The sequence below is a fragment of the Oncorhynchus keta genome, chromosome 4 (genome assembly GCF_023373465.1).
Source record: "Oncorhynchus keta strain PuntledgeMale-10-30-2019 chromosome 4, Oket_V2, whole genome shotgun sequence".
In the NCBI taxonomy this organism is placed as follows: Eukaryota; Metazoa; Chordata; class Actinopteri; order Salmoniformes; family Salmonidae; genus Oncorhynchus; species Oncorhynchus keta.
In genome coordinates, this window is record NC_068424.1 from 49,485,646 (window position 1) to 49,512,955 (window position 27,310).

Consider the following 27,310-nt stretch of genomic DNA (forward strand, 5'->3'; position numbering starts at 1 on the left):
TTTTGGTATGATTAAACGCGTCAATCTAGTCTAGCAATGTCGTTTATACTCTGTCGTTGGCCCCAAGAGGCCTACGTGATCCCACCTAATTACCAATATTCTAAATAAATGAGAAACGACTCAAATACGGAGGCAATGGCTTCACGCCTGCTAACGGCTGATACATGTAATTGGAACTTTTAGATGTGCGCTCAGGTGAGGAGAGACAATATTGAAAGGCGTTTCACATTACTCACGAGAATAAATCCCGTTGGGCTAGAATTGTTTTTTATTTTTTTTTATCTGAATGTTCATATAACATCAACCCAACTCCTGGCTTTCCATCTAGCTCTATTTAATGTCTTTGCTGGTTGATTTCATTCTAAAATTGACGTATAATTAATTAGGCCTACTGACGCAATAATGAGGGGTGGAGAACGTGATTTGAACCTATAAAAAAAAGCACACTGTTTGTGACGTCAGTGCCATCTAGCGATGGACCTCTAACTTATTGGAACCATATACGTTTTATTTATTTATTATTTAACTAGGCAAGTCAGTGAACAAATAATTATTTTACAATGTACTAACATACAGGTCATTCTAACGAAGGTTTTAATTAAGATCAATTGGTTTTCCGAAACATATAAGTTCTCAGGTAAAAAAAAAAAAAAAAAAGAGGCGGCAAGTTTTTGGAAACGTTTAATAATCATCTCCAAATAATATAATCATACATTCTCATTTTTTCCCCTTGTAGGTTTTATGTACAATGCATATATGTGGTTAACAGTGGACTTCAACCTGCAACACAGTAGAGCACAGGCTTGCATAAGGCACTATCTGGGGAGAAGAGAGGCCAATAGAGAATGTCTGTGACAGTCACATAGTTTGTATGAATGCTCAGCTTTCCATTAGACAATACTGGGGTCTTCCCAATGCTAGGGTCCCTCTGGTCTCGAGGTTGTTGGGACAGGCTTTGGGTAAAGGCTGCTGGTGTAGGGCATGGCAGTAGGATCAAATTGCCCCTGGACACGGATCTAAAGTCATTTCTGGGTTTGCCACCACGGTTAGGATATGTGGAAGCCAATCTGATCATGGATCTGTTTTTTTTACAGGCAGTTCTACCCAGGTTAGGTCATGTTGTGTGGGGTTCACCAGTGGTTTCTTTGAGCAGCGGTGTCCTCATCTATGATTCGTGGGAGCCGGCCACTTGCCCCACCTTCTAGGTAGCCTGGCTTCACAGCAGGCGTCTCGGACAGTTTCCGTTTACTTTTGTTTAGGTCTGGATGTATGGATGGAGAGAAGAGAGAGAGAGAGAGAGAGAGAGATGTTCTATACATAAGGTGTCCTCATTAAAGTGGATTGGTTTTATATGGTGTTTACTGATCACTCACCTGAGATGGCCAGAAGCATCTTCCTTCTCGCTCCAAACGTGGACACTCCCACCTCTTTCAGATCCTCGTCAGACAGAGTCAGGAAAGTCTGGAAATCAATCTGCAGAAATAGGGGCATGAAAACAGTTGCTCAGACAGTACATAGACGACTGGATGCTCATTAAGTCCTCCTCTGTGCCACTGGAAACATTTTAGTCGGTCCTGCCTATGTAGGCTACTTCAACAGATAGAGGAATGACCTGTTTCTCTGTGAATGTGTTACTCCTATGCCCCAGGGGGCGCTAATTGTCTAACTGTACCTCTTGCTGTTGGAACACGTCAATGTACTTCCCCATACCGAGCTGGCTCAGGAGCTCTGGGAGATCGTCCGTAGGCTGGAGGGAGGAGCTAAGCTGGCTAGCAGTCAACGCCCTCACAGAGGACATGCACTCAAAGTAGTTACTGCAGGTCAGGAAGTTCTCCGCTAGGGGTCAGAGGTCAAAGGTGAAGAGGTCAGGGAGGAATGTGGAGAGTAGGGGAGTGACAGAAGGAAGAGTTACGACAGAAAGCATAACAAAGTCTCACATCTTTCTATAGCTCTCAGATGGAAGACATTTAAAGCACATCTTTGATACTGACTACATTGAAGATCAGCCAGACATTGGAATTGCATTTCTTTCAAAGTTCTCTTTGTGACACACCCTCTCTGTTCGAGACACACAAAGAAACGTACAGGTTTTATCGTTTCGGGGTCTGTTTGTTGAAGATGCAAATGCCGGGAAGGACGACGTGGAGGAGAAGGAAGAGGAGAAGTTAGAGGGGGAGGAAGAGGAGGAGGAAGATGGAGAAGGGAAAATGGGGGAGGATGATCCACGTCTGTCACGCCAGTTCTCTGAATTACTGCCATTGGACACTTTCTCCTTCGCATTCTGCGGGCCCCATGTCTACATGGAGAGAGAGAGACAGAGACAGAGAGAGAGAGGGAGAGACAGAGAGAGAGAGAGAGAGGGAGAGGGAGAGACAGAGAGAGAGAGAGAGACAGAGAGAGAGAGAGACAGAGACAGAGAGACAGAGAGAGACAGAGAGAGAGAGAGAGAAAGGCAGAAAATAGTGGGAGAGGATGGGGGAGAGACGGGGTTTAATTGCATATATTCCGCTTGTTTATACTCCCTTCGCTTTGTTCCTCACTTTTCCTCCAACCCCCTCTCTCTCTCTCACTCACTCTCTCCTTCTCTTTCCCTCCCTGAGGATGAGTGGATGAGACAGGGTGGTAATTGGTGCTCACAGTTTCTCTCCGGCTCTTGGCATTTCTCAGTGCAGGAAAACCAATCGAGCCAAGTAACACTGAGAATAATCATATTCCTAAACAAACTCTCACCCAGCTCAATGCCTCTCCAAGCTCGCAAAAAAAAAAAAAAAATATCAGGCGGAACACAGATACGCACTCCTAAATCCCCTAGCGCAGAACAACACAGAAGTCATCAGACAGTTCCCTCTCGTATCTGTTAACCCAAATTAGTGTGGTGTTCAGTGGCTGTCCACAGAGCATTTAGCGAGGCCAGCTGCTTGACGGCTGATAAACCAAGAGGACAGGTCACCAATACAGCCCATTGAAAATGGATCGTTGGTTGTTGTAAAAGCAGGTAAGATGATAGCCCTAGTACAGGTGAAATAGAATCACAGGTGATGCTGGTTTAAACCCTTTGGCCAATTTCTGCCCAGGTAAGCTAATAGTAGCTAGTAAGGTGAGCTGTTGCTATCCAGGGTTTGTCAGGTAGGTTTATAGGGATTCTAAGTACAGGTAAGATATTAGCAGTTGTACCTGTTGTTGTTGGCCAGTGTTTGCCAGGTAAGGTTTGTAGCTGCGTCGGCTGACGTTGCGTAGCTCCTTAACAGCCTCGGCAGGCATGGACTTAGAGAAGCCCAGACCACTCCAGGTATCAGTGGGGGTCCGAACCTCTGTCACCACCGGATTCCTCTGCATGGCTGGGAGAGTGGAGATAAAATACATCACACACACACACACACACACACACACACACACACACACACACACACACACACACACACACACACACACACACACACACACACACACGTAGGCTGCGTTAACACAGGACGCTCCATTCAGATTTTCTTTTATGCCAAATGATTGGCTCAAGATCTGATCTGATTGTTCAAATGACTAGTTATTGGCAAAATATCAGAATTAGACTGCCTGTGTAAACGCAGCCATAGACAGATCCGATAGACACAGACAAAAACATAAACACACACATAACTTACTCTAAGAAAGATAAACATCAAGTTATAAATATAAATCACTCACAAGCAGACACAGTGGTGTTGAATAATGCAGACAGAGAACAGTGTTTAATTGTAATTAATTTAAGTGTTTAATTGCACTGATACATAATACTTAATGAAGAATCTCATAGGCATAGACGCTAAACACATTGAAATTAGTGTGAGAGTGTGTATTACAGGATCCATGTAGGAGTGTGTGATGTGTAAAAAAAAACGTGTGTGTGTGTGTGTGTGCGCGCGCACGTGTGTGTGTGTCTAGCTCTCATAGTATCGTAATGACCACGAGGCAGATGGCTCATTCAAACTGCTAATTCATAATCCCATAAAGCAACACTGAGGGAATTTAGAACCATTTGGCTAAAGATCCTCAAAATATCCCTCATTCTGAATGATGGTAAAGAGAGAGTGTGTGTGTGTGTGTGTGTGTGTGTGTGTGTGTGTGTGTGTGTGTGGTTGTGTGGCTGAGACAGTGTATCAGACACCAGAGTGTGTACATTCAGTGGGAGTAGCAATGATCCTCTATCTAACTTTGGCACGGCGCAGCCCATAAGTGCATCCCCTCCATCACCTCTCTGGCAATGTGCAGCACGTAAATAGGCCCTCTCTCTCTCTCAAGGCTCTGGCTCATTAATGGGTTCCCTCCATCACTGATCTGAACAACAAACACGAGCTACCTCATCTCTCAATAACAGACAGTGGCAAGTGACCCATCCCAGTGATATGTGATGAAAGCTCATTTGTCCGGGTGCAGCTGCTAAATGAGTCCCTCTTGGTAGGACTCCTCTGCAGGTCCAAAAATACCTTTCTGTGTGACTGAACCCTGGACAAACCAAAATTATGTTTTTAATGAGCTGGGCTTCTGATCACAAAACAAGGCAGAAGCATTTTAAAAAGGTCTAACCTCTAGTTGCCAGCAGTTTCTTCATCTCATAGTCATAATCCTGCAGAAACAGGAAAAGGCCAGTAAAATCAAGGAGAAAAATGTTATGTTGTTCTGTAAATGATGTGTCCTGCGGGGGGGGGGGGTTTACTGAGAGAACAGAACAGAAGATGACTTGACCTAGCACGTCCTGCCATTACCGCGGAGATAAACATGTTATCCCCACGGTAACCTTTGGTTCAGGGGCACCAAGTGGACAAATAAGGGCAAAAACAACAACTACCACATACACACAATCTTCAAATTAGATTTTGTAAGACTCAAAGAAAGAGGTCAAATCAATTGATGAGACAGTCTACAAGACACACCGTGTGACATAATATGCTCCTCCATATTTCTCATTCAGGTTTTTTTTTTAAAGTTCTAGCTGCTACAAACCTGTTAATAAATCATTTGAAATCAGAGGGAGTCTCACCTCGTTCCTTAACACGTCAGTGAGAGTGTCATGATTCGGAGTCAAATCCGTCATCAGGCTGTTCCGTCTAGTGTCACTCCTCTCTCCCCCAATTTCTCGCAGGCTGTTCCGTCTACTATCACCCCTCCCCCCCTCCATCTCTCTCAGGCTGTTGTGTCTCTCACTCCGTCCTCCCTCCTTCTCTCCGTCCAGCAGTCTGCAACAGAGCAGCGGCAGTGAGACCAGGGTCAGGTCTGAGCCACAGAGTGTGAAAGCTGTTTTGTAGGACTCACTTAGCCAAGTAGCTCTCTCAACTAATCCAAGGGCAGAAAGGAGCATTGAGACATGATACTGGTGAGAGGGAATAAATAAATGCAATACCTGTACCTTTCTGACATTATTATTTAGAACGAGTGTTGCTAAACTGCAAAACAAATAACCCTGCGGTCCCAAATTCTCTTGTTATTTTCCAGGGGCAATATCAAAAAACAGCAGAACAAAAGGCTAAACATCTACTAAATTAAGATAAATATGCAAATGTTTTGGTTTATATTTTGTCATTCCATTCTGAAAAAAAACAGGGGCTCCTATCTAAAGATCAAATCCACAGATATTTGGGCCTATCCAACCAAAATCCTAACCTCACCCATTCTGTCTAGGAACAACGTAATGTCACAGTACGCTCCCTAGTGTGAATGTGTTTACCTCATGACTTGGCCTGTTGAGTGGCGTCTCCCCTGGTTGAGGAACCTGCACACTTCAGGACCCTGGAGGCTGCTCCTCCGACTCATCATCCTGACCTGGCTCATGACATCACTCAGCTCTGATGTCATCGAACCAGGGCTCTCGTCCTCGTCGGACAGGCCGGACGGATCCTCGTTTTCTGGGATCTGGGGAAACAGAGGTGATCTCATTGGTCAAACCTGATCCTACTGATCCAATAGCGCCACCCTTAGGACAACTGCAGAATCAAATCTCCTGCAGGGAAAACGCCTTACTACTGTATCAATCACAGGGGGTTGGTGGCACATTAATTGGCGAGGACAGGCTCATAGTAATGGCTGGAACGGAATTAATGGAATGGAATTGAACTCATCAAACAAAACAGTTTCTATGTGTTTGATACCATTCCATTCATATACTTTTATTTACAAAGCCATTTTGGGTTTACCACCTTTTTATCTGGGCATTTTTATTGTTCAGAAATGTGGTGGGTACTCTCTTCGTTCGCTGGACTTTATCCTGCTAACTGTTCCAAATGTCCCAACTGAATTTGGTAAAAGGGCTTTTATGTACTCTGCGCCATCGTCTTGGAACGCCTCTCAAAATACTTTTACACCGGAAGAACTTGTCCCGATTTGGTATTTTTAAATCACTGATAAATGATCTTGAGACTGATTCCCTGACCTGTCAATGTATTTAATTTGCTGTTCATGATTTTGTTATACTCCTGTGAATTCTATGGTTTTTACTAGATTACTTGTAGTTTTCCATGTTTTGTCTGTCATTTTTGCAATGACTCTGTGCTGCCTATCTTGGCCAGGACACTCTTGAAAAATAGATTTTAAATCTCAATGAGCCCTTCCTGATTAAATAAATATAAATAAAAATTCACTCCGTTCCAGTGATTATTATGAGCAGTCCTCCCCTCAACAGCCTCCTGTGGTATCAATCCATGATATCGCTCACTCTCTCAAATTCTCACAGTACTTCATTGAGTCTAGTACGAGAGGGGTAAAATGTGATTGTTTTTTGTAGTGTTGTGTGTTAGTTATATGGATTAATACAGGGATCTGACGGTGACCCGATCTCTCCACACCTTCTCCAGTTGCCTGCTCTCTTTCCCCTTCAGTCCCATCCTCACTTCCTCAGAGGGCGGAGTCAGGCCTGGTGGAGGTGACGGGTGGGGTTTAGATTGGGAAAAAGAGCCAATCACAGCCTCAGTGGTGGGCACTGAGCCTGAGACAAGTCGAGATCAGATTAGAGATTAGAATAGGACAGGTGAAAACAGTGATACATAAATGAAAAGACACACACACACACACACACACACACACACACACACACACACACACACACACACACACACACACACACACACCATGGTCAGAGAGGCGGAGTTGCTGCAGCAGCATGTTGAGCCAGTAGTTGGTCAGCCCGTTGCCAGCCAACCTAGGGTCAGAGTTCATCTTGGCTGTCATGGCGACCTCGCTGGACTCCAGCCCTAGCAGCAGCCTCCGAGCCTCATACAGACTGGAGATGTTCCTCTCCAGACCCTTTACCACCACCGACTGGGAAATGTAGTCAAACACACAAAACAATGGGAGAATCTCAATTGCATACTCCTCATGTCCTCTGTCCTCTCTCCCCACCTCCTTCTCAAAACCCATTGGAGGCGATGGTCAGAGGGGAGGATTTTGAGAAGGAGGCGTGGAGAGAGGACGCGAGGAGTATGCAATTGAGATTCTCCCCATATCATACAAACCAGGAAATATAGTCCAACACAGTACAGTACTTCAGCAGACACTAAAGTACCAAACATTTAGCAATAATATGACTATAACACTTGCTATAGCACTATTGTACCTTGGCGGTCTGTTTGACTTTGGGTTTGACGCTGATGAAGACACCGAGACTCTGCATCATCTGAGCAAGTTTCCGAGGGTCTGCCTCCCCATCCTCACGCATGTCAAACATCAGACACACAGGCAGACAGTCCTGTAGAATGACAACAGGGGTTTTTCTTCCGGGTCTCTTAGAAAACTCTCCACAGTGAACAAGGTTGCACTTTTACCTCAAATCTAATTGTCTGTCTGTTTGAATCAAATAATCAATCAAAATAAAAATGTCAAATTTGACTGCTCCTCACCATGAGTTGCTGCCTGGCCAGACACACTCCGTCTGGGCTTCCCTGGATGAGCAGTGAGGGGGGGTTCTGTGGGGCGCTGAGGTCTGGCAGAACTATCTGGGTCTGGGTCTGGTGCATGACCCCCAGGAAGTGGGCTCCGTTCTGCCCCAGCAGGAAGAGGTGCTGCTGGGAGGTCACGTCCAGCTGGGTGCTGACCACCCCCATGACCCCACCCTGACCCCCAGCCCCGAGCTCTGACCCCAGCAGCAGCTCCATCAGCACACACACCGCCTTCTGTTAGGGTTCAGAGGGAGAGAGACAGAGAGAGAGAGAGAGAGAGAGAGAGAGAGAGAGAGAGAGAGAGAGAGAGAGAGAGAGAGAGAGAGAGAGAGAGAGAGAGAGAGAGAGAGGGAGAGAGACAGAGAGAGACAGAGAGAGACAGAGAGAGAGAGAGAGAGAGAGAGAGAGAGAGAGAGACAGAGACAGAGAGGAGAGAGAGAGAGAGACATAATGACATTTGAAATGTCTTATTCTTTTGAAACTTGTGTGTTTAATGTTTAATGTACATTTTTTATTGTTTATTTCACTTTTGTATTTATTATCTGTTTCACTTGCTTTGGCAATGTTGACATACGTTTCTCATGCTAGTAAAGCCCCTGAAATTGAAATTGAATTGAGAGAGAGAGAGACAGAGGGAAAGAGACAGAGAGACAGAGACAGAATGTGTGCATATATAGAATCATATTAAATTAATATTCTCTTTCAAGTGGAGGTTTCTCTTTATGAAAGTAAGGAGGAAGTGCATCTAAAAGTCACAAAGAAATAGAGAAAACAATGAGACAGAAAAAGGGGACTGTGTGTGTGTGTGTGTGTCTGTATCTATCTATCTGTGTGTGTGTGTGTCTGTGGCCCTCAGTACATCTGTGTTCCACTGACCTTGATGGCGACGGAATTGCCCTGCAGTGCTCGAACCACACAGCAGCTGCTGTACAGTCTGGGCTGGGCCCTAAAGCTCACACTGACCCCCAGAGCCTGCGCCACCTGCTGGATGACCGGCGACGCTGCATCCGGCAGGGCCTGGGACACCAGGGTCACTGGTAGGTCAAAGGTCAACACCAGCGGCTGAAGGTCCTGAGGGACACAGAAGAGGGAAGGGTGAGAGGTCATGATGGTGTATAGATCACATGTACAAAATAAAGATGAAGGCCACCCATGCATTAAGATGGAGAGACACTGACTCGTATCCTCTTCCTGGCTGCCTCCACCCCTTGGACAGGCCCAGCGATGGACACCTGGACAGGGGAGGCAGAGAGAGGGGAGAGACCAAATAAAATTGCTTAAGAACAATAACAAACAGGCAGTACCTGGTTGCTAAGGGACAGTATCCAGTTACTAAGGTGCAGTACCTGGTTGATTAGAGACAGTTGCTAAGAAACTGCTGTGGGTTACTTAGAGACAGTACCTGGTTGCTCTTTTCTCCAGTGGCGTTGTGGCGGTTGGAGTCGGGGAAGTGGATGTGGCATGATGTCATCTCCATCACCTTCTTGATGTTCCCGCCCCCTTTCCCGATCACATGGGAGTGTTCGGTGTGGGCCACGTCCATCTTCAGGGTCACCTTGTTGACCTGGCTCAGGAGAACATGGGTTTAACGAACTGTATTTAGTTAGTTGACTTAATTACATGTGCAGTATTTGATTATACCTCAGTTTAGGACACTCACCTTGGTCTCCAAAAGTTCTAGAATTTTCTTTTTGGCCTCCAGAACATTGGCTCTTTTCCCATCCACTTTCACATGGGGGTCTGCATTATCGATACAAGAGACAGATTCATTGTTTGTATCCTAAAAGACATGCACTAGCAGGCAGACTCTGTTAAATCTTTTGTATAATATTGAATATCAAGTTGTATAGGAGATTGAGACAGATTGAGACAGCTTGTTTGAGTATGGAGGTGTCAGGTATTCTAGATCAGATAGAGGTAACATCACCTTTCTTGGACTTGGCTCCTATTTTCAGCTTGGATGGCCATTTCACCTGGGTGTTAGTTTCCACCATCACCTGCAAGACAACATGCCAGAAATAACAGGTGTCAATATGTGTGTGAGACAGAGAAACGAAGGAGTCCGAAAGACAGGTGTTTTACCACGAGAGTAACACCAGTCCATACATCCCACACACACACACACACACACACACACACACACACACGCCAAAGCACGTCCTATTCAGCGAAGACAATACTTCATTAGCATCTCAAAGCGGTTCATCGCCGCCGTAACAACGGCAAATTGCCGAGAAACAATGTCGACAGTCAGTCTGTGACCTTTCATGTCCTCTATGCAGATTTCCTCCGGTAAATCTGTAGACTTTTCATTGCATGTGGTTTCATTTCAGTGAGTTATTTTCCACATTACATGATCGTCTGCGCATCATTTGATTTATTTTACCTCCACCCTTTATTCTCAGTGTCAGTGTGACCTTCGTTCTGCATACTTACTCTCCCAAAGAACTCTTCACCTGTAAGTCCCTCTCCATGTCTAGGGGCTGAGAAAACAGAAAGAGAGGAGAGTGAAAGTGAAGAGAGAGACAGAAAGGTAGAGAGAGAGAGAGTAACTTACTGCACATAATCGGAGGTATAAAGATATACAAACACACATTCACCTAATATTAACAATGGTCATACAGGGTTACTGGTTAACGGTTTGTTTGTGTCTAAGCAACACTTTCTTCAAAGAGAGAAGTATGTGAGATCTAAGGGTCAACATTTAAACAGGGAGAGTTGAAATTTGCAGAGAAGAGGGGGACGAGGGCTGGAAGGTAAACATTTTTTTTTATTTTTTAAAAGGCCATCGCTTCACAATGACATTTACAGGGTGAGGGGGGAGCCCCCATAAAAAAAGCCCCCGTCCTCTGATCGCCATGGGTTACGCTCCCCCAAAACCAAGGAATGGGCGAGCGAGCAGCATGGGGCGGAGTGAGAGGGAATGGGGGGCACCAGAGACAGCTAATCGCGTCAAAGGTATTTATTTCACTGACGCATGGACCCCCTACCCTACCAGAAATTAAATAACAAACACGGTCACACTCAATAACTGGGTGGAAAACAACTAGGAGGCCTATCCCTCTATAGTTATTACTCACACCCTAATGTCCCAGATCTCAGTCCCAACACAGCATGCTAGATAACACTTAGGGGAAAGAGAATATGATGTTTATTAAACACTGGCTGGCTGGCACAGTGTGATTTGTGTGGCTTATTCACAGGTCTACCCATGCAAATACCCATTCTCTCTCTCTTTTCACACACACACACTATGAACAACATGAAGCCGCTCAGATACTCAGATTCTTCCATATCGAAGCTGAGGGAGAGAAGGAACAGCCTATAATTCACTACTCCTGCCAGAGTTTCCACTGTAACACAGGGGAGGAAGTTTGCCACAGACCTGCCGCTGCACCGATACCCAACACAGACAGACACCTCTACGCTATTGTCATGACAGAATGAGAATGATGATACAGCAACCCTGTCTGAGCCCAAACGTCTGTGAATACACAAGCAACCTCAACTCATAAATCATCAAGGCAGAAAATGTAACCATGCTTAACAGCAATGACGACAGCGTGCTTAATGACCTGGCAATTATATACGGAGGTGCTGTGCCAGACAAACGCTAAGAGCTTCTCAGAATTCACATTACGCAGAAGAACCGTGGACAGCATTACAATTACTGTGAAGTCAAACGTTTTTTTTCCTGAGTCAACTCAGGTAACCGTACGAAATTTATGGAACGCACTATCGCGATTCAACCTTGGTCAATTTATGACCACGCTGGAGGTCAATGCAGAACCACAAGACCACGTCAAACCTGTTCAGCAAACTTACCATACAGCATGGCCTCCAGTTTCTTCCTATCGATACGGAATCTCTCCTCAACCCATTCCGGGTCCGAATGTTCACCTACCACAGGCTCTGGTCCTGGTCCGGAGTTACCTCCTTCCTCCTCATCCTCATCCTCCTCTTCCTCTCTGTCGCGGTGGGATGGGGATGGGGAAGGAAAATGGATCTGAGATAGAGTCTGGTCCTGGTTTAGGATGGGTCCGGGACTGGGTTCTAGACTACATTCTAGTCTTGGTTCTAGGTGAGGCTGGTATTGTTCTAGCTGGCTCAGGATGGGTTCTGGGCCAGGTCTGTGTGGTTCTATCTGGGTAAGGAGAGGAGACCTTTCCTCCGTTCTGGTGGCCATAGTAAGACTGAGAATCCGTCAGTGTGTCCAAGGAGACAGAGAGAGAGACAACGGGAGAGAAGGGAGAGAAACACCCCCTCTGCCCCCCCATAGCCCCCCTTACATCCCCGCCTCCACACACACACACACACACACACACACACACACACACATTTCAATAGGCCATAGATAGAACATGAAGAGGGGCATAGGTGGCTCAGAAGAGGGGTTATAATAATACTCTATGCACTAATCCCGATGTCCTACTTTGAGGATATGACACCGGCAACACAGACAACGTCAGAAGACCTTTGTATACCAACTATCCATAGGCAAGCAGACACACACATCCCATCCTGATCAGTTACATTTGTCTACCGAAATGAAGTGTACCCAAAGTGCCACCTCTTGTACTGAGGGTCCCCCCGAAACCTGAATGAGAGGAAGAGGGCTTGAGATTCCTGAGATGGGAGGAGGGGGGGGGGGGTCAGGGGGTTTGGATGGGTGTAGGGACTGGTTGGGGAAAGTTGAGGGGTGGGAGGGATGGGGGAACCTGGGCGTTGGGGAACAATGCTGGGGATAAAAGAGCCGCTCCACTAACAACCAGCTCCAGCTCTGTTTGCCAGAGTTGCCTGGCAACCTGTTTGTTTACGAACAAGCAGGCGGTGAGAAAGTCATAAACTTCAGCACAGAGGAAAGATGGGTAAAGAAAAGAGAAAAGTGACAAAAAGAGGTAAAATCCCCACTGCATTTCATACCGCTACATGCCCCCCCTTCCCCCATCCCCCAAAACAGAGTTACAGGAGACAAACTTCAGAATTCAAACAGGGGTAAAACCAAGATGATTTGTTAAACACTTGCGTGGTTACTACATGATTCCATATGCGTTATTTTATAGTTTTGATGTCTTCACTATTATTCTGTAGAAAATAGTCAAAATAAAGAAATACCCTGTAATGAGTAGGTGTGTCCAAACTGATGACTGGTACTGTATATAAAGTGTAGTATTGGGATGCATACTCAAAATCCTCTACATCTGACATGGTAAAGGTTTCTTCTTCTTGTTTAATCCCATACCCATGTGAGTGAGGTGCATAGTTTGGTTTCAAAGTAGATTTGTTTAAGACTGACAAGAAACACTGTGTGACCCTGATTTCATCCCACTGCAGTAAAAAGGTTCAAACTAGGATGATTCGCCTGAGGAAAACAAGGCAACTCTGACGTACATCATCCCCATGGAAACTGTCTGGTTCCAAGGATTTATAACTCGTCCATTTTAAGTGAGATTAAACTTGACTTCACAGTTCCAGCTCTGTGAAAGAGTATGAGTGTCATCCAGTCAGGGGGGTGTGTCACTGTTAACCCTGGAACAGCAACAAAGAGAAAAGCTAACCACCACACCAGTATCCTAGGGCCAAAAGGGGCCTGTTGTTTCCAAGGGTCCCTAATCCATGCCAGGAGACCCAGTGTTCAGGAATGGACCCTTTGTATGTGTCAGACACTAACACCTGCAAAATGATGACATGCATGCACTATGCGTGTGTGGGTGTGTTTTGTGTTTTTATGTGTGCGTGTGTGTGTGTGTGTGTGTGTGTGTGTGTGTGTGTGTGTGTGTGTGTGTGTGTGTGTGTGTGTGTGTGTGTGTGTGTGTGTGTGTGTGTGTGTGTGTGTGTGTGTGTGTTTGTTTTCCAAAAAAGTCTTAAAATATCTGCCCCGAATTAAGATTCAAAAAGGTATCTGCCGAAAGAATTGAATGTCAGCTGTGACATGACAACTTGGGTGTCAGCTACGACATGACAACTTGGGTGTCAGCTATGTAATGACAACTTGGGTGTCAGCTATGACATGACAACTTGGGTGTCAGCTATGACATGACAACTTGGGTGTCAGCTATGACATGACAACAGCTTGACATGGTGTCAGCTATGACATGACAATTTGGGTGTCAGCTATGACATGACAACTTGGACAATTTGTGTCAGCTATGACATGACAACTTTGAGTGTCAGCTGTGACACGACAACTTGGGTGTCAGCTACGACATGACAACTTGGGTGTCAGCTACGACATGACAACTTGGGTGTCAGCTACGACATGACAACTTGGGTGTCAGCTACGACATGACAACTTGGGTGTCAGCTACGACATGACAACTTGGGTGTCAGCTACGACATGACAACTTGGGTGTCAGCTACGACATGACAACTTGGGTGTCAGCTACGACATGACAACTTGGGTGTCAGCTACGACATGACAACTTGGGTGTCAGCTACGACATGACAACTTGGGTGTCAGCTACGACACGACAACTTGGGTGTCAGCTACGACATGACTTGTTTAATGTCAGCTAGACAATGACGACACTGTTTTGCAGGAGTTTTATTGGATCCAGGTTGATGTTTTCAATGGTGGCCTGGTTTGTCAATCTTAATGTAGGCGACACAAACAGGCTAGACAGGGTGGTGAAGGAGGCCAGCAAGGTCATCAGGCTGCAACAGGCACAGCTCTCAGCGACATCCAGGAAGCAAGTGGTGAGAAGCGCTAACAATCGGTGAACCTCAAACCAGCCCCTATAGCCCCGAACAACTCACTCAGAGGGCCCTCCGTTGTTACGTGTTGCCGAGGACACTCCCAGAGGGTGACTTCAAGAGTGGCGAGGGGATCAAATAGAGACTCTAAAAGTCTAAGCTGTTGTGGTGGGGGGAGGGGCGCATACTAAGCTAACATCTGGAATTGTTTTAAGATGATCCTAGCATCATTTAGCTATTTGATTTAGAAGTTTAGGACGCCTTTAAGTATTAAAAAATATATATATACAAACATTTTCATTTAGTAAAATATAGAATTTGGCCTTTACTATTATAGCACATAGAAATGCAGTGAATAACACATTCATAGGCAGAAACAAACTGTACAAAAAAGAAGTCATAAGGAATATGGTTTTGAAGTCTGTCCTATATCTAGGAGATGCAAGAAACATATTTGTGTTTTTTGGACAAATATTTAACCCCTTCTTTTTGTTGCCACAAAGTTCCCTCCATACTTTCAAACGAGTCCCGTGATACTAGTGGGGGGTGTTAGAGCAAAGACTGCAAACACCATCGCGTTCATGAGTATATCCCCTTTCCATAGAGTGGTCATAACCGTTTCCAGACGTTTTTGTGAAAAGACTGATTTTTGGGATGTCTCGTGGTTTGACAAACACTGCTGTAGCTCGGCCACCTTCAGTCGCAGATGCGGAAGGCCAACATGATATCTCCAGCACAAACTGAGCCATCTTGCCGGGGATTATTATGTTACTTAGACTGACGCATGGGCCCGTCAATAGACTCTTAAGGATTAGAAACATACTCTGACATTATGTCAAATAAAAGCAACACCAAAATGCCATTCATTTCTATTGGGCACAAAATAATATGAAACACAACCAAAACAGCAAATGCATCCAACAAGTTTGTAGAGTCACACGCTTGATGTAGTCATTGCGTGCCAGGAATATGGGACCAAATATTACACTTTTGACTACTTTAATATACAGAAGTGAATTTGTCCCAATTCTTTTGGTCCTATAAAACGGTGGGACTAGGTACAAAAAGTGCTGTAATTTCTAAACGGTTCTCCCGATATGAATGAAAATACCCCTTAAATTAAAGCTCACAGTCTGAACTTTAACTTCGTAGTCATTGTATAATTTCTGAAGTGCTTGAGAACAGAGCCAAAACAGGAAAACAGGCTAAACAGGCAAAACAGGAAAAGGAGGGCCAAGAACACACCCATTCTCATCGACGGGGCTGTCGTGGAGCAGGTTGAGAGCTTCAAGTTCCTTGGAGTCCACATCATCAACAAACTAACATGGTCCAAACAGTCGTGAAGAAGGCACAACAACGCCTATTACCCCTCAGGAAACTGAAAAGATTTGGCATGGGCCCTCAGATCCTCAAAAAGTTATACAGCTGCACCATCGAGAGCATCCTGACTGGTTGCATCACCGCCTGGTATGGCAACTGCTCGGCCTCCAACCGCAAGGCGCTACAGAGGGCAGAGTGTACGGCGCAGTACATTATTGGGGCCAAGCTTCCTGCCATCCAGGACCTCTATACCAGGCAGTGTCAGAGGAAGGCCCTAAAAACTGCCAGACTCAAGCCACCCTGCTTCTACTCGCTGTTTATTATCAATGCATAGTCATTTTACCCCTACCCACATGTACATGTTTCTTCACTGACTTGTCTAGTAAAATAAATAAGTAAAATGCCACACTGACATTGCTCATCCTAATATTTATATTTTTCTTAATTCCATAATTTTACTTTTAGATATGTGTGTATTGTTGTGAATGGTTAGATACTGTACTACTGCACTGTTGGAGCTAGGAAGACAAGCATTTCGCTACACCAACAATAACATATGTTAAATATGTGTATGTGACCAATACAATACAATTTGTTTTGTTACTGTATTGTTGCGCTTTAATATTTTCGTAAGTCTTTTTTTTTCTTAAAACTGCATTGTTGGTTAATTAAGGGCTTGTAAATAAGCATTCCACGGTACGTTTTACTACACCTGTTGTATTCGGCGCATGTGACAAATACAATTTGATTTGATTTAGTTCTCCCAAGTGGTGCAGAGGTCTAGGGCCTCACTACAGACCCTTGTTCGTTCCCAGGCTGTGTCACAACCGGCCCTGATCGGGAGTCCCATAGGGCGGCGCACAATTGGCCCATCGTCGTCCGGGTTAGGGGAGGATTTGTTCGGGGGTAGATAAAAAATAATATTTTTTTCTTAAAATGTGTTTTTATTAGATTGGTTCTAACCATGATAGCCGCTAGATGACAATGTGTAACCGCAAACAACCTTCTTGCATCACTTGACGTTTTGCTATTTCCGGGTGACGTTGCCCGCCACCTTCCTAAATAATTCGTGACTGTTCAATACTTAATTTTTCCAGTTAGGTAGAGCGAACGTTACTGTACTCATGGAGAGAAAACTCCCCTGGATATTTTTTTTGAGACTAATTTAGCGCAATTATGTAGAAATATTCATCTTGAGACTCGCCCTAGGACAACGAAATATGTGGAGAGTACAAGGGTTTGTTGGAAGAGGTAAACTTAATATCATTAACAATTTTCTCCATCAACTTTAGCTAGTCAGCCTTGTTTATGCACTCGGGTCGAAGTTTGCTAGATTCGTCTATAGAAGTGTAACATTGTTTTATCTACATTTGCAAATCAATTAGCTATCCAGCTAGCTAAAATTTGATTTGGCATGAGAGTAACGTTAGTGTTATGCGCACGAACTAAAATCATTGACATGCTTGCCAGCTCGTAAGTTCTCTAAAGTTCTAGAATGCACTAACTTAATGCAGGACGTCTGTTTAAAACTGAGGCAGATCATGCTCAGTGTATGCGTAAACCAGCATTTGGGTACTACTTTCTGCTCCACAAATCGTTGTTATATGGGTACTTAAATTGACACTGCCTTCACTTAGCCGATTAAACTCAACTCGAATCGTTGACTGGAAATCCGACGGAGAATTGCATTGAATTCTACGTCGGCCAGACATTTTACATAAGGAAAGTTATCTCACGACCTCTACAAGCCAGAATGTTGAGTGAAATGATATGTTCACATACTTTACCGGTGCGGATGGTCCTTTACCGGTGCGGATGGTCCTTTACCGGGTGTCGGTGCGATTGGTCCTTTTGGCGGAAATAATACGAGACAATATACCCACAGGAAAGTACACTGAACAAAATGATGAACGTAACAGGAAACAATTCCAAAGATTTTAGTTATAATTAATATAAGGACATCAGTCAATTTAAATAAATGAATCTAATCTATTCATTTCACATGACTGGGAATAAAGACACTTTTGTATATATTGTTTATGTAGATTTGGCTATTTCAGCCACAGACGTTGCTGACAGGTGTATAAAATTGAGCTCACAATCATGTCATCTCCATAGACAAACATTGGAGAGAGTTCAGTGACTTGCAATGTTGTACTGTCATAGGATGCCACCTTTCCAGCGAGTCAGTTTGTCAAATTTCTGCCCTGCTAGAGCTGCCCTGGTCAACTGTAAGTGCTATTGTTGTGAAGTGGAAACATCTAGGAGCAACAACGGCTCAGCAGTGAAGTGGTAGGCCACACAAGCTCACAGAACGGGACCGCTGAAGCATGTACAAATTGTCTGTCCTTGGTTACGACTAGAGGTCGACCGTTTATGATTTGTCATCGCTGATACCGATTATTGAAGGTCCAAAAAACAGCCGATTCCCATTAATCACACAAATTATTATATATCTTTTTTTAAATATTTTGTAATAATGGCAATTACAACAACACGGAATGAACAATGAACACTTTTATTTTAACTTAATATAATCCATAAATAAATCAAATCTATTAGGTCTCGAAGAAATAATTAAACATGCTCAATTTGGTTTAAATAATGCAAAAACACAGTGTTGGAGAAGAAAATAAAAGTGCAATATGTACCATGTAAAAAAGCAAATGTTTAAGTTCCTTGCTCAAAACATGAGAATAAAAGCTGGTGGTTCAATATTCCCAGTTAAGAAGTTTAACTTGTAGTTATTATAGGAATTAAGACGCGTCGACTATTTTTCTCTATACCATTTGTATTTAATATACCTTTTGACTATTGGATGTTCTAATAGGCACTTTAGTATTTCCAGCCTAATCTCATGAGTTGATAGGCTTGAAGTCATAAACAGCGCTGTGAAGCAAGCATTGCTAAGAGCTGCTGGGACAACGCAGTCAAGTTTGATTGAATGATTGAACGATCCTGCTGCTTCCTACCACCACTAAAGGCAGACTGCTCTATCAAATCATAGACTTTATTATAATATAATATATACAGAAATACAAGCCGTAGGTCATTAATATGGTCAAATCCGGAAACTATCATTTCAAAAACCAAACGTTTATTCTTTCAGTGAAATACGGAACCGTCCCATATTTTATAGAATGGGCGGCAACCCTAAGTCTAAATATTGCTGTTACATTGCACAACCTTCAATGTTCTATCATAATTATGTAAAATTCTGGCAAATTAGTTCACAACGAGCCAGGCGGCCCGAACTCTTGCATATACCCTGACTCTGTGTGCAATGAACGCAAGAGAAGTGACAATTTCCATAGTTAATATTGCCTGCTAACATGCATTTCTTTTAACTAAATATGCAGGTTTAAAAAAATGTGTGTTGATTTTAAGAATGGCATTGATGTTTATGGTTAGGTACATTCGTACAACAATTGTGCTTTTTTTCGCGAATGTGCTTTTGTTAAATCATCCCCCGTTTGGCGAAGTAGGCTGTGATTGTATGATAAATTAACAAGCACCGCGTTGATTATATGCAATGCAGGACAAGCTAGTTAACCTAGTAATATCATCAACTGTGTGTAGTTAACTAGTGATTTTGTGAAGGTTTAAGTTTTTTTTATAAGATAAGTTTAATGCTAGCTATGAACTTACCTTGGCTCCTTGCTGCACTCGCGTAACAGGTAGTCGGCCTGCCACACAGTTTCTTCGTGGAATGCAATGTAATCGGCATCCAAAAATGCTGATTACCGATTGTTACGAAAACTTGAAATCGGCCCTAATTAATTGACAATGCCGATTAAATCGGTCGACATCCAGTTGCAACACTCGCTACCGAGTTCCAAACTGCTTCTGGAAGCAACGTCAGCACAATAACTGTTCGTTGGGAGCTTCATGAAATGGGTTTCCATGGCAGAGAGACGCACACAAGCCTAAGATCACCATGTGCAATGCCAAGCGTTGGCTGGTGTTGTGTAAAGCTCTCCGCCATTGGACTCTGGAGGAGTGGAAATGTGTTCTCTGGAGTGATGAATCACGCTTCACTATCTGGCATTCCGATTGACGGATCTGGGTTTGGCGGATGCCAGGGGAACGCTACCTGCCCTAATTCATAATGTCAACTACATAGTTTGGAGGAGGAATAATGATCAGGGGCTGCTACAGCATACAGTAACATACCAGTCTATTCTGTGCTTCCATCTTTGTGGCAACAGTTTGGGGAAGGCCCTTTACTGTTTCAACATGACAATGCCCCCGTGCACAAAGTGGAGTCTATACAGAAATGGTTTGTTGAGATCGGTGTGAAAGAACTTGACTGGCTTGCACAGAGCCCTGACCTTAATATGGACCAACTCCATATTAATGCCCATGATTTTGGAATGAGATGTTCGACGAGCAGGTATTCACATACTTTTGATCATGTAGTGTACCTTAAAAAAAAGGTAGGGGCGTGGATCAGAAAACCAGTCAGTATCTGGTGTGACCGTCATTTGCCTCATGCAGTGCGACACATCTCCTTCGCATAGAGTTGATCAGGCTGTTGATCGTGGAATGTTGTCTCGCTATTCAATGGCTTCACGAAGTTGCTGGATATCGGCGGGAACTGGAACACACTGTCGTACACAGCGACCCAGAGCATCCCAAACATGCTCAATGGGTGACAGGTCAGGTGAGTTTGCATGCCATGAAAGAACTGGGACAGTTTCCACTTCTAGGAATTGTGTACAGATCCTTGCAACATGGGGCCATGCATTATCATGCTGGCGCATGGATGTGATGGCGGCGGATGAACGACACGACAATGCGCCTCAGGATCTCGTCACGGTATCTCTGTGCGTTCAAATTGCCATTGATCCAATGCAGTTGTGTTGTCCGTAGCTTATCCTGGCCCATACCGTACCCCCAACATTGACATCAGCAAACGGCTCACTCACGTGAGTCCATCTGCCCGGTACAGTTGAAACCGGGATTCATCTGTGAGGAGCACACTTCTCCAGCGGGCCAGTGGCCATCGAATGGGAACATTTGCCCACTGAAGTCTGTTACGACAAGAGAACTGCAGTCAGGTCAAGACCTGGTGAAGAGGATGTAAACAAATGTGTGCACAAATTTTGCAAGAAGTAAGCTTTGGAAAAATGTTCACTACGTGTTGCATTTTGTGTTTTTGTTTAGTATATAATCACAAACTTTTCAAAGCACTGGTAGTGTATTCAGATTTCTATCACCTTAAGCAAGTGCACAAGATAAAAATAGATTCAGGTTTCCAGGCAACTCCGATCGTAGAGTTGAGTTCAGTTGGCGAGCCTACACCGTGCCAACCGTGATCAGCCAGCCTGTTTGGGTTTCAGCCGGTTGGGGGTCTGTTTACAAAACGTTGACTAACCAACCGCTGCTGTAGCCTGTTTAGTGACACCTTGTGTTTTGTGGTTTGTTTGAACATCCTGATGACGATAAAGACCTGTGTTGCACAGAATACACAACTACTTAAGAGTGCCTCTTATTGAAATGCATATGAAATATTAAAAAAGGTTAATACTTGTGCTCTGTGCATGTGACTTTAACCCACTATTAAATGTGCAGCGGAAGTACAGATGGTATCAGCAGTATCTTCCAGGCTAACTCAATACAACCCATCTTGTCCCGTCCCCCGCTCCCAGTTTTTAGCCGGTGCCATGGCAACGCCCCCCTGCGCCTGTCTCAGAATCATCACGTGGAGGATGAGGTCATCCACTCCTCCACCTTCCTCTCCACCAGCCGGCACTCCCCCGACAGCAGGTACCTCATCCCTTCATTTTCCCTCCCTCCTCGCTAGCCTTGCAGCTGGTTGCATCATCCTGTGGGCCCTGGCCTGTCTCTGCTGTGCATGTAGACTGCTGTTGGGGGGAAATGGGGACATACACCCTCTCTCGTGACTCTGTTGAGGCTCCTGCCGGGATGACTTAATAAAAACTCTACAAGTCTATAAAAATGTCACTCATATCACCCACTTTTATTTTCTCTCTTACTCTTTCCACTTTTACCTTTCTCTTTCCAGCTCTCAGAAAGGGGAGGATGGAGACAAGTGGTGGAAGAAGAGGACCTCTCAGTTTTGCTACGATGGGCTCCCGCGCTACACTGCTCTGGATGCTGTGGGCTGGGTATGACCTGGCCACGAAACCAACACGCAGTCACAAACACATTACCCAGCATTCCCAGTGAACCGTCACTCTTCCACCTAAAATGTAGACTACAGAAAAGTTTTCCCAAATTTGCAAACATGTATTTCCCATGGCGATGGTGAAGTTGACGTATGACCTTTCTCTAGGGGGCAGCTGCCGTTCTGTTGATGCAGATCTGTAGGAGGGTCCACTCTCGAGTCTCCTCTGGGGCCGAACCCAATCCGAACACAGGATGCTTGGCCGTACAGGACACGCTGCAGAAGTTTGACTACCGCGTCCTACTGGAGATGCGTGAGTTATGTCACAACCACTAGAATCCCAAGCAATTCATCCAGTGAATGATTTTAAGGTATGACGATCAGGTGTGTGTGTGCGTGCGTGCGTGCGTGCGAGTCTGATCTCCTTCCTTTTGTGTACGTCCAGTGTCTCGCTGTGATGTGCTGCCCAGAGGGAGGAGTGTGAGCTGTCTGCCACAGAGACAGCAGGCCCAGCAACGCAGCACCAGCGGCAGCAGTAACGGCTACAGCAGCTCTGACCAGCTCCATGGAGATGCGATCGCTGACGGCTTCCTCGCTGACTGTCACCACTCCTCTGGAAGAGGTCAGTCTCACATTCTACCTTCAAGAGGTTCAAATCGCTTTATTGGCCAATTGCAGACAAGCTCTCAACCAAAATGTGACTTTATTTGACGCTTTTAACCCGACCTCTCCGAACACACTGTGTTGTGCTGTCGTTGTGGGGTTTAAGTGCCTTTCTCAATGGCATCTAGGATTTAATACCAGCAGCCCATGGTTGCCAGCTCACTTCCCGATAGATTTCTCCTGTCGGACCCGGGATTTGAACTGGCAACCCTCCGGTTGCTGGCTCTCCTCTCTGGGCTACCTGCCACCCTTTACATTCTAACAGTGAATGGTCAGGGTAACTATATTTCTCTTATATGAAATTGTACTCGTATAGTTATATTATAGTTATACTTTACATATTCATGCCTACCGGATTACTTGATTTACAAACACAGGCCTAAACGCATGCACACATTTTATTCTTGATTCTTCCCATGTTACAGAGGAGACGTCCTTCTCAAAGTCCTCCCATCCTGAAGACAAACGCAGAGCCAGAAGGCGAGAAGCGCCTCCGCAGCAGAATGAGCAGGTATTTTTTTAGGCTGATCCTCTGTTTTAACTCCTGTCTGATTGTGAAGCGGCCTTCTGTTCATGACCTCTGACCCTGTGATCTTTAGGATGCTCTAGCAGGGGCTGCCCAGAACCTCCAGCAGGTGGCCGACTCCAGCGTTCCTGTAGTCCTCAACATCATCGGTCTGGAGAGTGCTAAGACTGGGGACTATGAGGCAGCCTTCTCCTGTTTCCTGGCCTCAGCCAGACGGGGTTACTGCAAGGCTCAGTTCAACACTGGAGTCTGTTACGAGAAAGGCAGGGGGGTAGGCAAAGACGGGGAGAAGGTAAGAAACACTTGCACAGTCCAAATCTGGACTTTTAACATTTGTGATATTCGTAATTCCCTGTCCCATTTCTCTCATGACTCCCCTCATGGTTTTCACTCTCCAGGCTCTTCACTTCTACAGCCAGGCAGCGTCTGGGGGTCACAGTCAGGCTCAGTACCGCTGTGCCAAACTCCTCCTCAACAGCAGAGGGCAGCAGAGCACACAGAAGGACCTGGACTCAGCCATCAGCCTGCTGCAACAGGCTGCCTCAGCTGGACTGAAAGAGGTGAGTGAGAAGGAAGTGTCTGTTATGATTGTGTGACTTGGCCAAAAAGACGACATTTGAAAGTCAATGCTTTTAAGTCGTCTTATTCTGTCTTCCTGTTTCTCTCGTTCCCCTCTCTCTCAGGCCCAAGTGTATCTGGGTTCCCTGTTCTCACAGGAGCCAGTCAGAGATGGCCGTAAGTCGGTGCACTACCTGAAGATGGCAGCAGAGAGCGGAGTGAGTGACATCCTCTACACATAAACTCACCAATTGTCATTCACTCATCCATCATAACCTGTTCTCAGTTCAGTGTAGTGTGAATCAGATGTTTGTTTCTCTATCGGTATGTGTAGGACAGCGAGGCGCTGCTGTTCCTGGGCCAGTGTTATGAGAGTGGGTTCGGGGTGCCTCAGTGTTTCAGAACAGCAGTAGGGTTCTATCAGCGGGCTGCCCAGGCAGGAAGCAGCCAGGCCAAGACTTTACTGACGCCCCAGTGTGGAGTGGAGGGTAAGGATACACACACTCTCACTCAATTCAGATTTGCACTTAGCTTTTTTGCCCTAAAACCTCTTATTTACACATCTGAATTAAATAGATTCTTCTGATATGATCTCCCCTTTCTCTCCCTCTAGAAGATGCCGTCCTGCGCTCTATCCGCTCTTGTCCGTGCTTCTCCGTATCGCACCGTCTGCGGGAACCACTCTCCACCCTCCCCTCCCCTGTCCTACCCTCCAGTGGCTCCGCCCTTCCCCTCCCACACTCCTGGAGCACAGGGAGTATGGGTCCCCCTCCGCCCTCCCTCCCCCTCCACCCCCCCAGCTTTGATGGGAACGCCGTGAGGTGGACTCTAGGAGTGGGATAGTTAGCGCACACAGTCATGACTTCCGAATGTCGTTGTGATTGGATAAGGATGAAAAGGGAAAGCATGGTCACATGTTTAACCACTCGGTTGTGTCTCACTGTCAGCACTTAGAACTGGATGTGTATGTAGTGTAAGTCAATGTTTTGAGGAACGTGTGTGTGAGTATGGGAGACGGCAATACATGTCTGAAAGACATGCATGTCAGATATGAGGTATGGCTTTACCTGTTGACTTTTCCTCAATACCTTTTATCAGTGTTTTTCCAATGTAATACTCTCATGGCACAAGCTTGGCCAGTTGTGGTACAATAAACTGCCCTGTGGGTAGAAAGATGGTATTGAGATATACTTTGTGGCCAGTTTCTTAGGTACGACCTATCTACTATCGGGTTGGACCCCCTTTTGCCTCCAGAACAGCCTGAATTCTTTGGGGCATGGAAACGTTGCTCAATTGGTATCAAGGGATCTAATATTTTCCAGGAAAACATTACACCACCGCCACCAGTCTGTACCATTGAGACCAGGCAGGGTGGGGCCATGGACTCACACTGTTTACGCCAAATCCTGACTCTGCCATCAGCATGACGCAACAGGAACTGGGATTCGTTGGAACAGGCAAAGGTTTTCAGTTGCAGGAGTGTTGGTGATCCATTGGAGCTGCTTCTTCTTGTTTTTAGCTGATAGGAGTGGTCGCTTACACGCCTGATATCTTGCACGATTCTGGCCATTGTCCATCGACCTCTCATCAACGAGCTGTTTTCACCCACAGGACTGCTGCTGACTGGATGTTTGTTTGTCGCACCCTTCTCGGTAAACCCGTGAAAATCCCAGGAGGCCGGCCATTCCAGAGATACTGGAACCACCGTGCTTGGCACCGACGATCACGCCACGCTCATTGACGCTTCAGTCACTCGTTTTGTCCATTCTAACGTCAATCGAACAGTAACAATGCATCAATGCCCGTCTGCTTTATAAAGCAGGCCACGGCATCGTAACTCACTGTCTGTAGGATCGAACCATTTTTGTGAAATGGAGTGGTGTACCTAATAAACTGGCCACTTAGTGTAATGTGTGCCTTAGCATGCTTTGCCTCTAAGTACAGTGTCTCTGGTGTGTACTTGACCCTGTTTAAAATGGCATAGAGTTAGGCTAAAAGAATGTGAATGAAAAGTGATTTTATTTTTGTCCTTTTTTCAAAGTCTATCATAAACTACCAACAATGTTGCCATTTATTATCAGGGGTTAACTATCCAACTCTGTCCAGTAATTGAAAACATAAAGATACTCTAACGGGGGCCTGGGCTTTAACTTGAGGCTTGTGTATTATGTGCATGTATGTATTTTCACTGTAGTCACTGTATGTTGTATTTTCTCATGCTTTAGGAAGCCTACTGTTGCTGAACACACAAGGTGTCTAACACCAATACAAATATAACGCTATTTTATACAACCCAGCCTGTGTGTCATTGAGATGTGCAGAAAATGTCATTAAGTATCTGGGAAACTGCATTGTTGTCAAAGCCTATAGTAAGCTCTATCGCAGACAACCCTGAGGCTACGGCTTAAGACAGGAACAAGTACAAGAAGTCCCGCTACGACCTCCGCAGAGTCATCAGATACGCACAAGGACAATTTAGGAATAAGGTGGAATCATACAACACAGGCTTCAACGCCCGCCACATTGTGGCGAGGGGCTACAGTCCATTACGGATTACAAAGGAAGACCCCGCCATGATCTGCCCAATGATGTCTCTCTTCCAGACGAACTCTTTATGCACGCTTCGACAATAACAACATGCCATGCGTGAGGTTCCCCACCGACCCCGAGGACTGGCTGATCTCGCTTTCCGAGGCTGACGTAAGGTCTTTAATCAGGGGGCCAGACCATATTACAGGGCGCGTTCTCGGAGCATGCGCAGATCAGCTGGCAGGCATGTCCACGGTAATTGTCAATGTCTCCTTGTCCCAGTCTGTAAACCCCGTTGTCTCAAGATGACCACCATCGTTCCTGTTCCCGTTAACTCTCAAGGCTTCATGCCCTGATGACTACTGCCTTGTAGCACTCTTCTGTAATCGTGAAGTTCTTTGAATGGATGGTTATGCCACACATCAACTCCATCATCCCAGACACCCTAGACCCACTCTAATTTGCATACCGCCCCAACAGATCCATAGATGACGCTATCTCAATTGCACTCCACACTGCCTTCACCAACCTAGGTAAGGGGAATACCAATGTGAGAATACTGTTCATTGACTACAGCCCTGCGTTCAACACCATTGTCCCCTCCAAGCTCATCACCAAGCTTAGGACCCTGGGACTGAACACCTCAAACTGGATCCTAGTCTTCCTGACAGGCTGACTCCAGGTGGTTCTGGTAGGCAACATCACCTCCGCCAAGCTGATCCTCAACACGGGGGGCCCCACAGGACTGTGTGCTTAAAATCCTGTACTCCATGTTCACGCACGACTCCAACACCATCAAGTTTACCGACGACACAACGGTGGTAGGCCTGATTACCGGTGAAGATGAGCCGGCCTACAAGGAGGAGGTCAATGACCTGGAATTGTGGTCCCGGGACAACAACCTCTCCCTTAACGTCATTAAGGCCAAAGAGCTGATTGTGGATCACAGGAAACTGGGATGAGCACGCCCCCATCCACATCGCAGGGCTG

The 27,310-nt window shown here is 45.4% G+C and overlaps 2 protein-coding genes across 7 annotated transcripts; one reads left to right on the forward strand and one right to left on the reverse strand.

The window, feature by feature from the left end:
* Positions 1-666: 666 nt before the first annotated feature.
* bicc2 (bicaudal C homolog 2) lies at positions 667-17,808 on the reverse strand. 5 transcript variants are annotated; one of them, XM_035742694.1, is made up of 19 exons: positions 17,697-17,808; positions 10,338-10,384; positions 9,829-9,898; positions 9,562-9,641; positions 9,304-9,465; positions 9,080-9,133; positions 8,778-8,972; positions 7,863-8,135; positions 7,580-7,711; positions 7,095-7,284; positions 6,813-6,952; positions 5,699-5,883; positions 5,015-5,210; positions 4,561-4,600; positions 3,175-3,338; positions 2,086-2,296; positions 1,673-1,836; positions 1,374-1,473; positions 667-1,261 (listed from the first exon to the last, which is right to left on the reverse strand). In XM_035742694.1, exons 3-19 carry the CDS (start codon positions 9,893-9,895, stop codon positions 1,131-1,133), a joined length of 2,484 nt encoding a protein of 827 aa, XP_035598587.1. In that variant the 5' UTR covers positions 9,896-9,898; positions 10,338-10,384; positions 17,697-17,808; the 3' UTR covers positions 667-1,130. The 5 variants fall into 5 exon arrangements, 4 of the variants coding, with proteins under 4 accessions (XP_035598587.1, XP_035598588.1, XP_035598586.1 ...); XM_035742695.2 differs by having other exon boundaries at positions 17,702-17,776; XM_035742693.2 differs by lacking the exon at positions 17,697-17,808 and adding an exon at positions 11,727-12,113 and having other exon boundaries at positions 6,813-6,880.
* LOC118362398 (DAP3-binding cell death enhancer 1-like) lies at positions 16,788-26,083 on the forward strand. Of its 2 annotated transcripts, none has more exons than XM_035742697.2 (11): positions 16,788-17,165; positions 21,566-21,683; positions 21,943-22,045; positions 22,213-22,357; positions 22,490-22,666; positions 23,133-23,218; positions 23,307-23,525; positions 23,632-23,793; positions 23,917-24,009; positions 24,126-24,279; positions 24,408-26,083. In XM_035742697.2, the coding sequence occupies exons 1-11, from the start codon at positions 17,135-17,137 to the stop codon at positions 24,632-24,634; spliced, it is 1,515 nt and encodes a 504-aa protein (XP_035598590.1). In that variant the 5' UTR covers positions 16,788-17,134; the 3' UTR covers positions 24,635-26,083. The 2 variants fall into 2 exon arrangements, with proteins under 2 accessions (XP_035598590.1, XP_035598589.1); XM_035742696.2 differs by having other exon boundaries at positions 16,793-17,165; positions 24,405-26,083.
* Positions 26,084-27,310: the final 1,227 nt, after the last annotated feature.

Bases quoted from the DNA above. Each gene is read 5' to 3' on its own strand.
- bicc2 (XM_035742692.2), bottom strand. From the start codon at position 12,087: ATGGCCACCAGAACGGAGGAAAGGTCTCCTCTCCTTACCCAGATAGAA. The intron at 9,899-10,337 runs GTAAGTATGCAG...GTTGTCTTGCAG, and splicing joins GTGAAGAGTTCTTTGGGAGA to GTGATGGTGGAAACTAACAC. The intron at 8,973-9,079 runs GTCAGTGTCTCT...TGTGTCCCTCAG, and splicing joins CAGCCAGGAAGAGGATACGA to GACCTTCAGCCGCTGGTGTT.
- LOC118362398 (XM_035742696.2), top strand. From the start codon at position 17,135: ATGTGGAGAGTACAAGGGTTTGTTGGAAGAG. The intron at 23,794-23,916 runs GTGAGTGAGAAG...CCTCTCTCTCAG, and splicing joins CCTCAGCTGGACTGAAAGAG to GCCCAAGTGTATCTGGGTTC. The intron at 24,280-24,404 runs GTAAGGATACAC...CTCTCCCTCTAG, and splicing joins GCCCCAGTGTGGAGTGGAGG to AAGATGCCGTCCTGCGCTCT.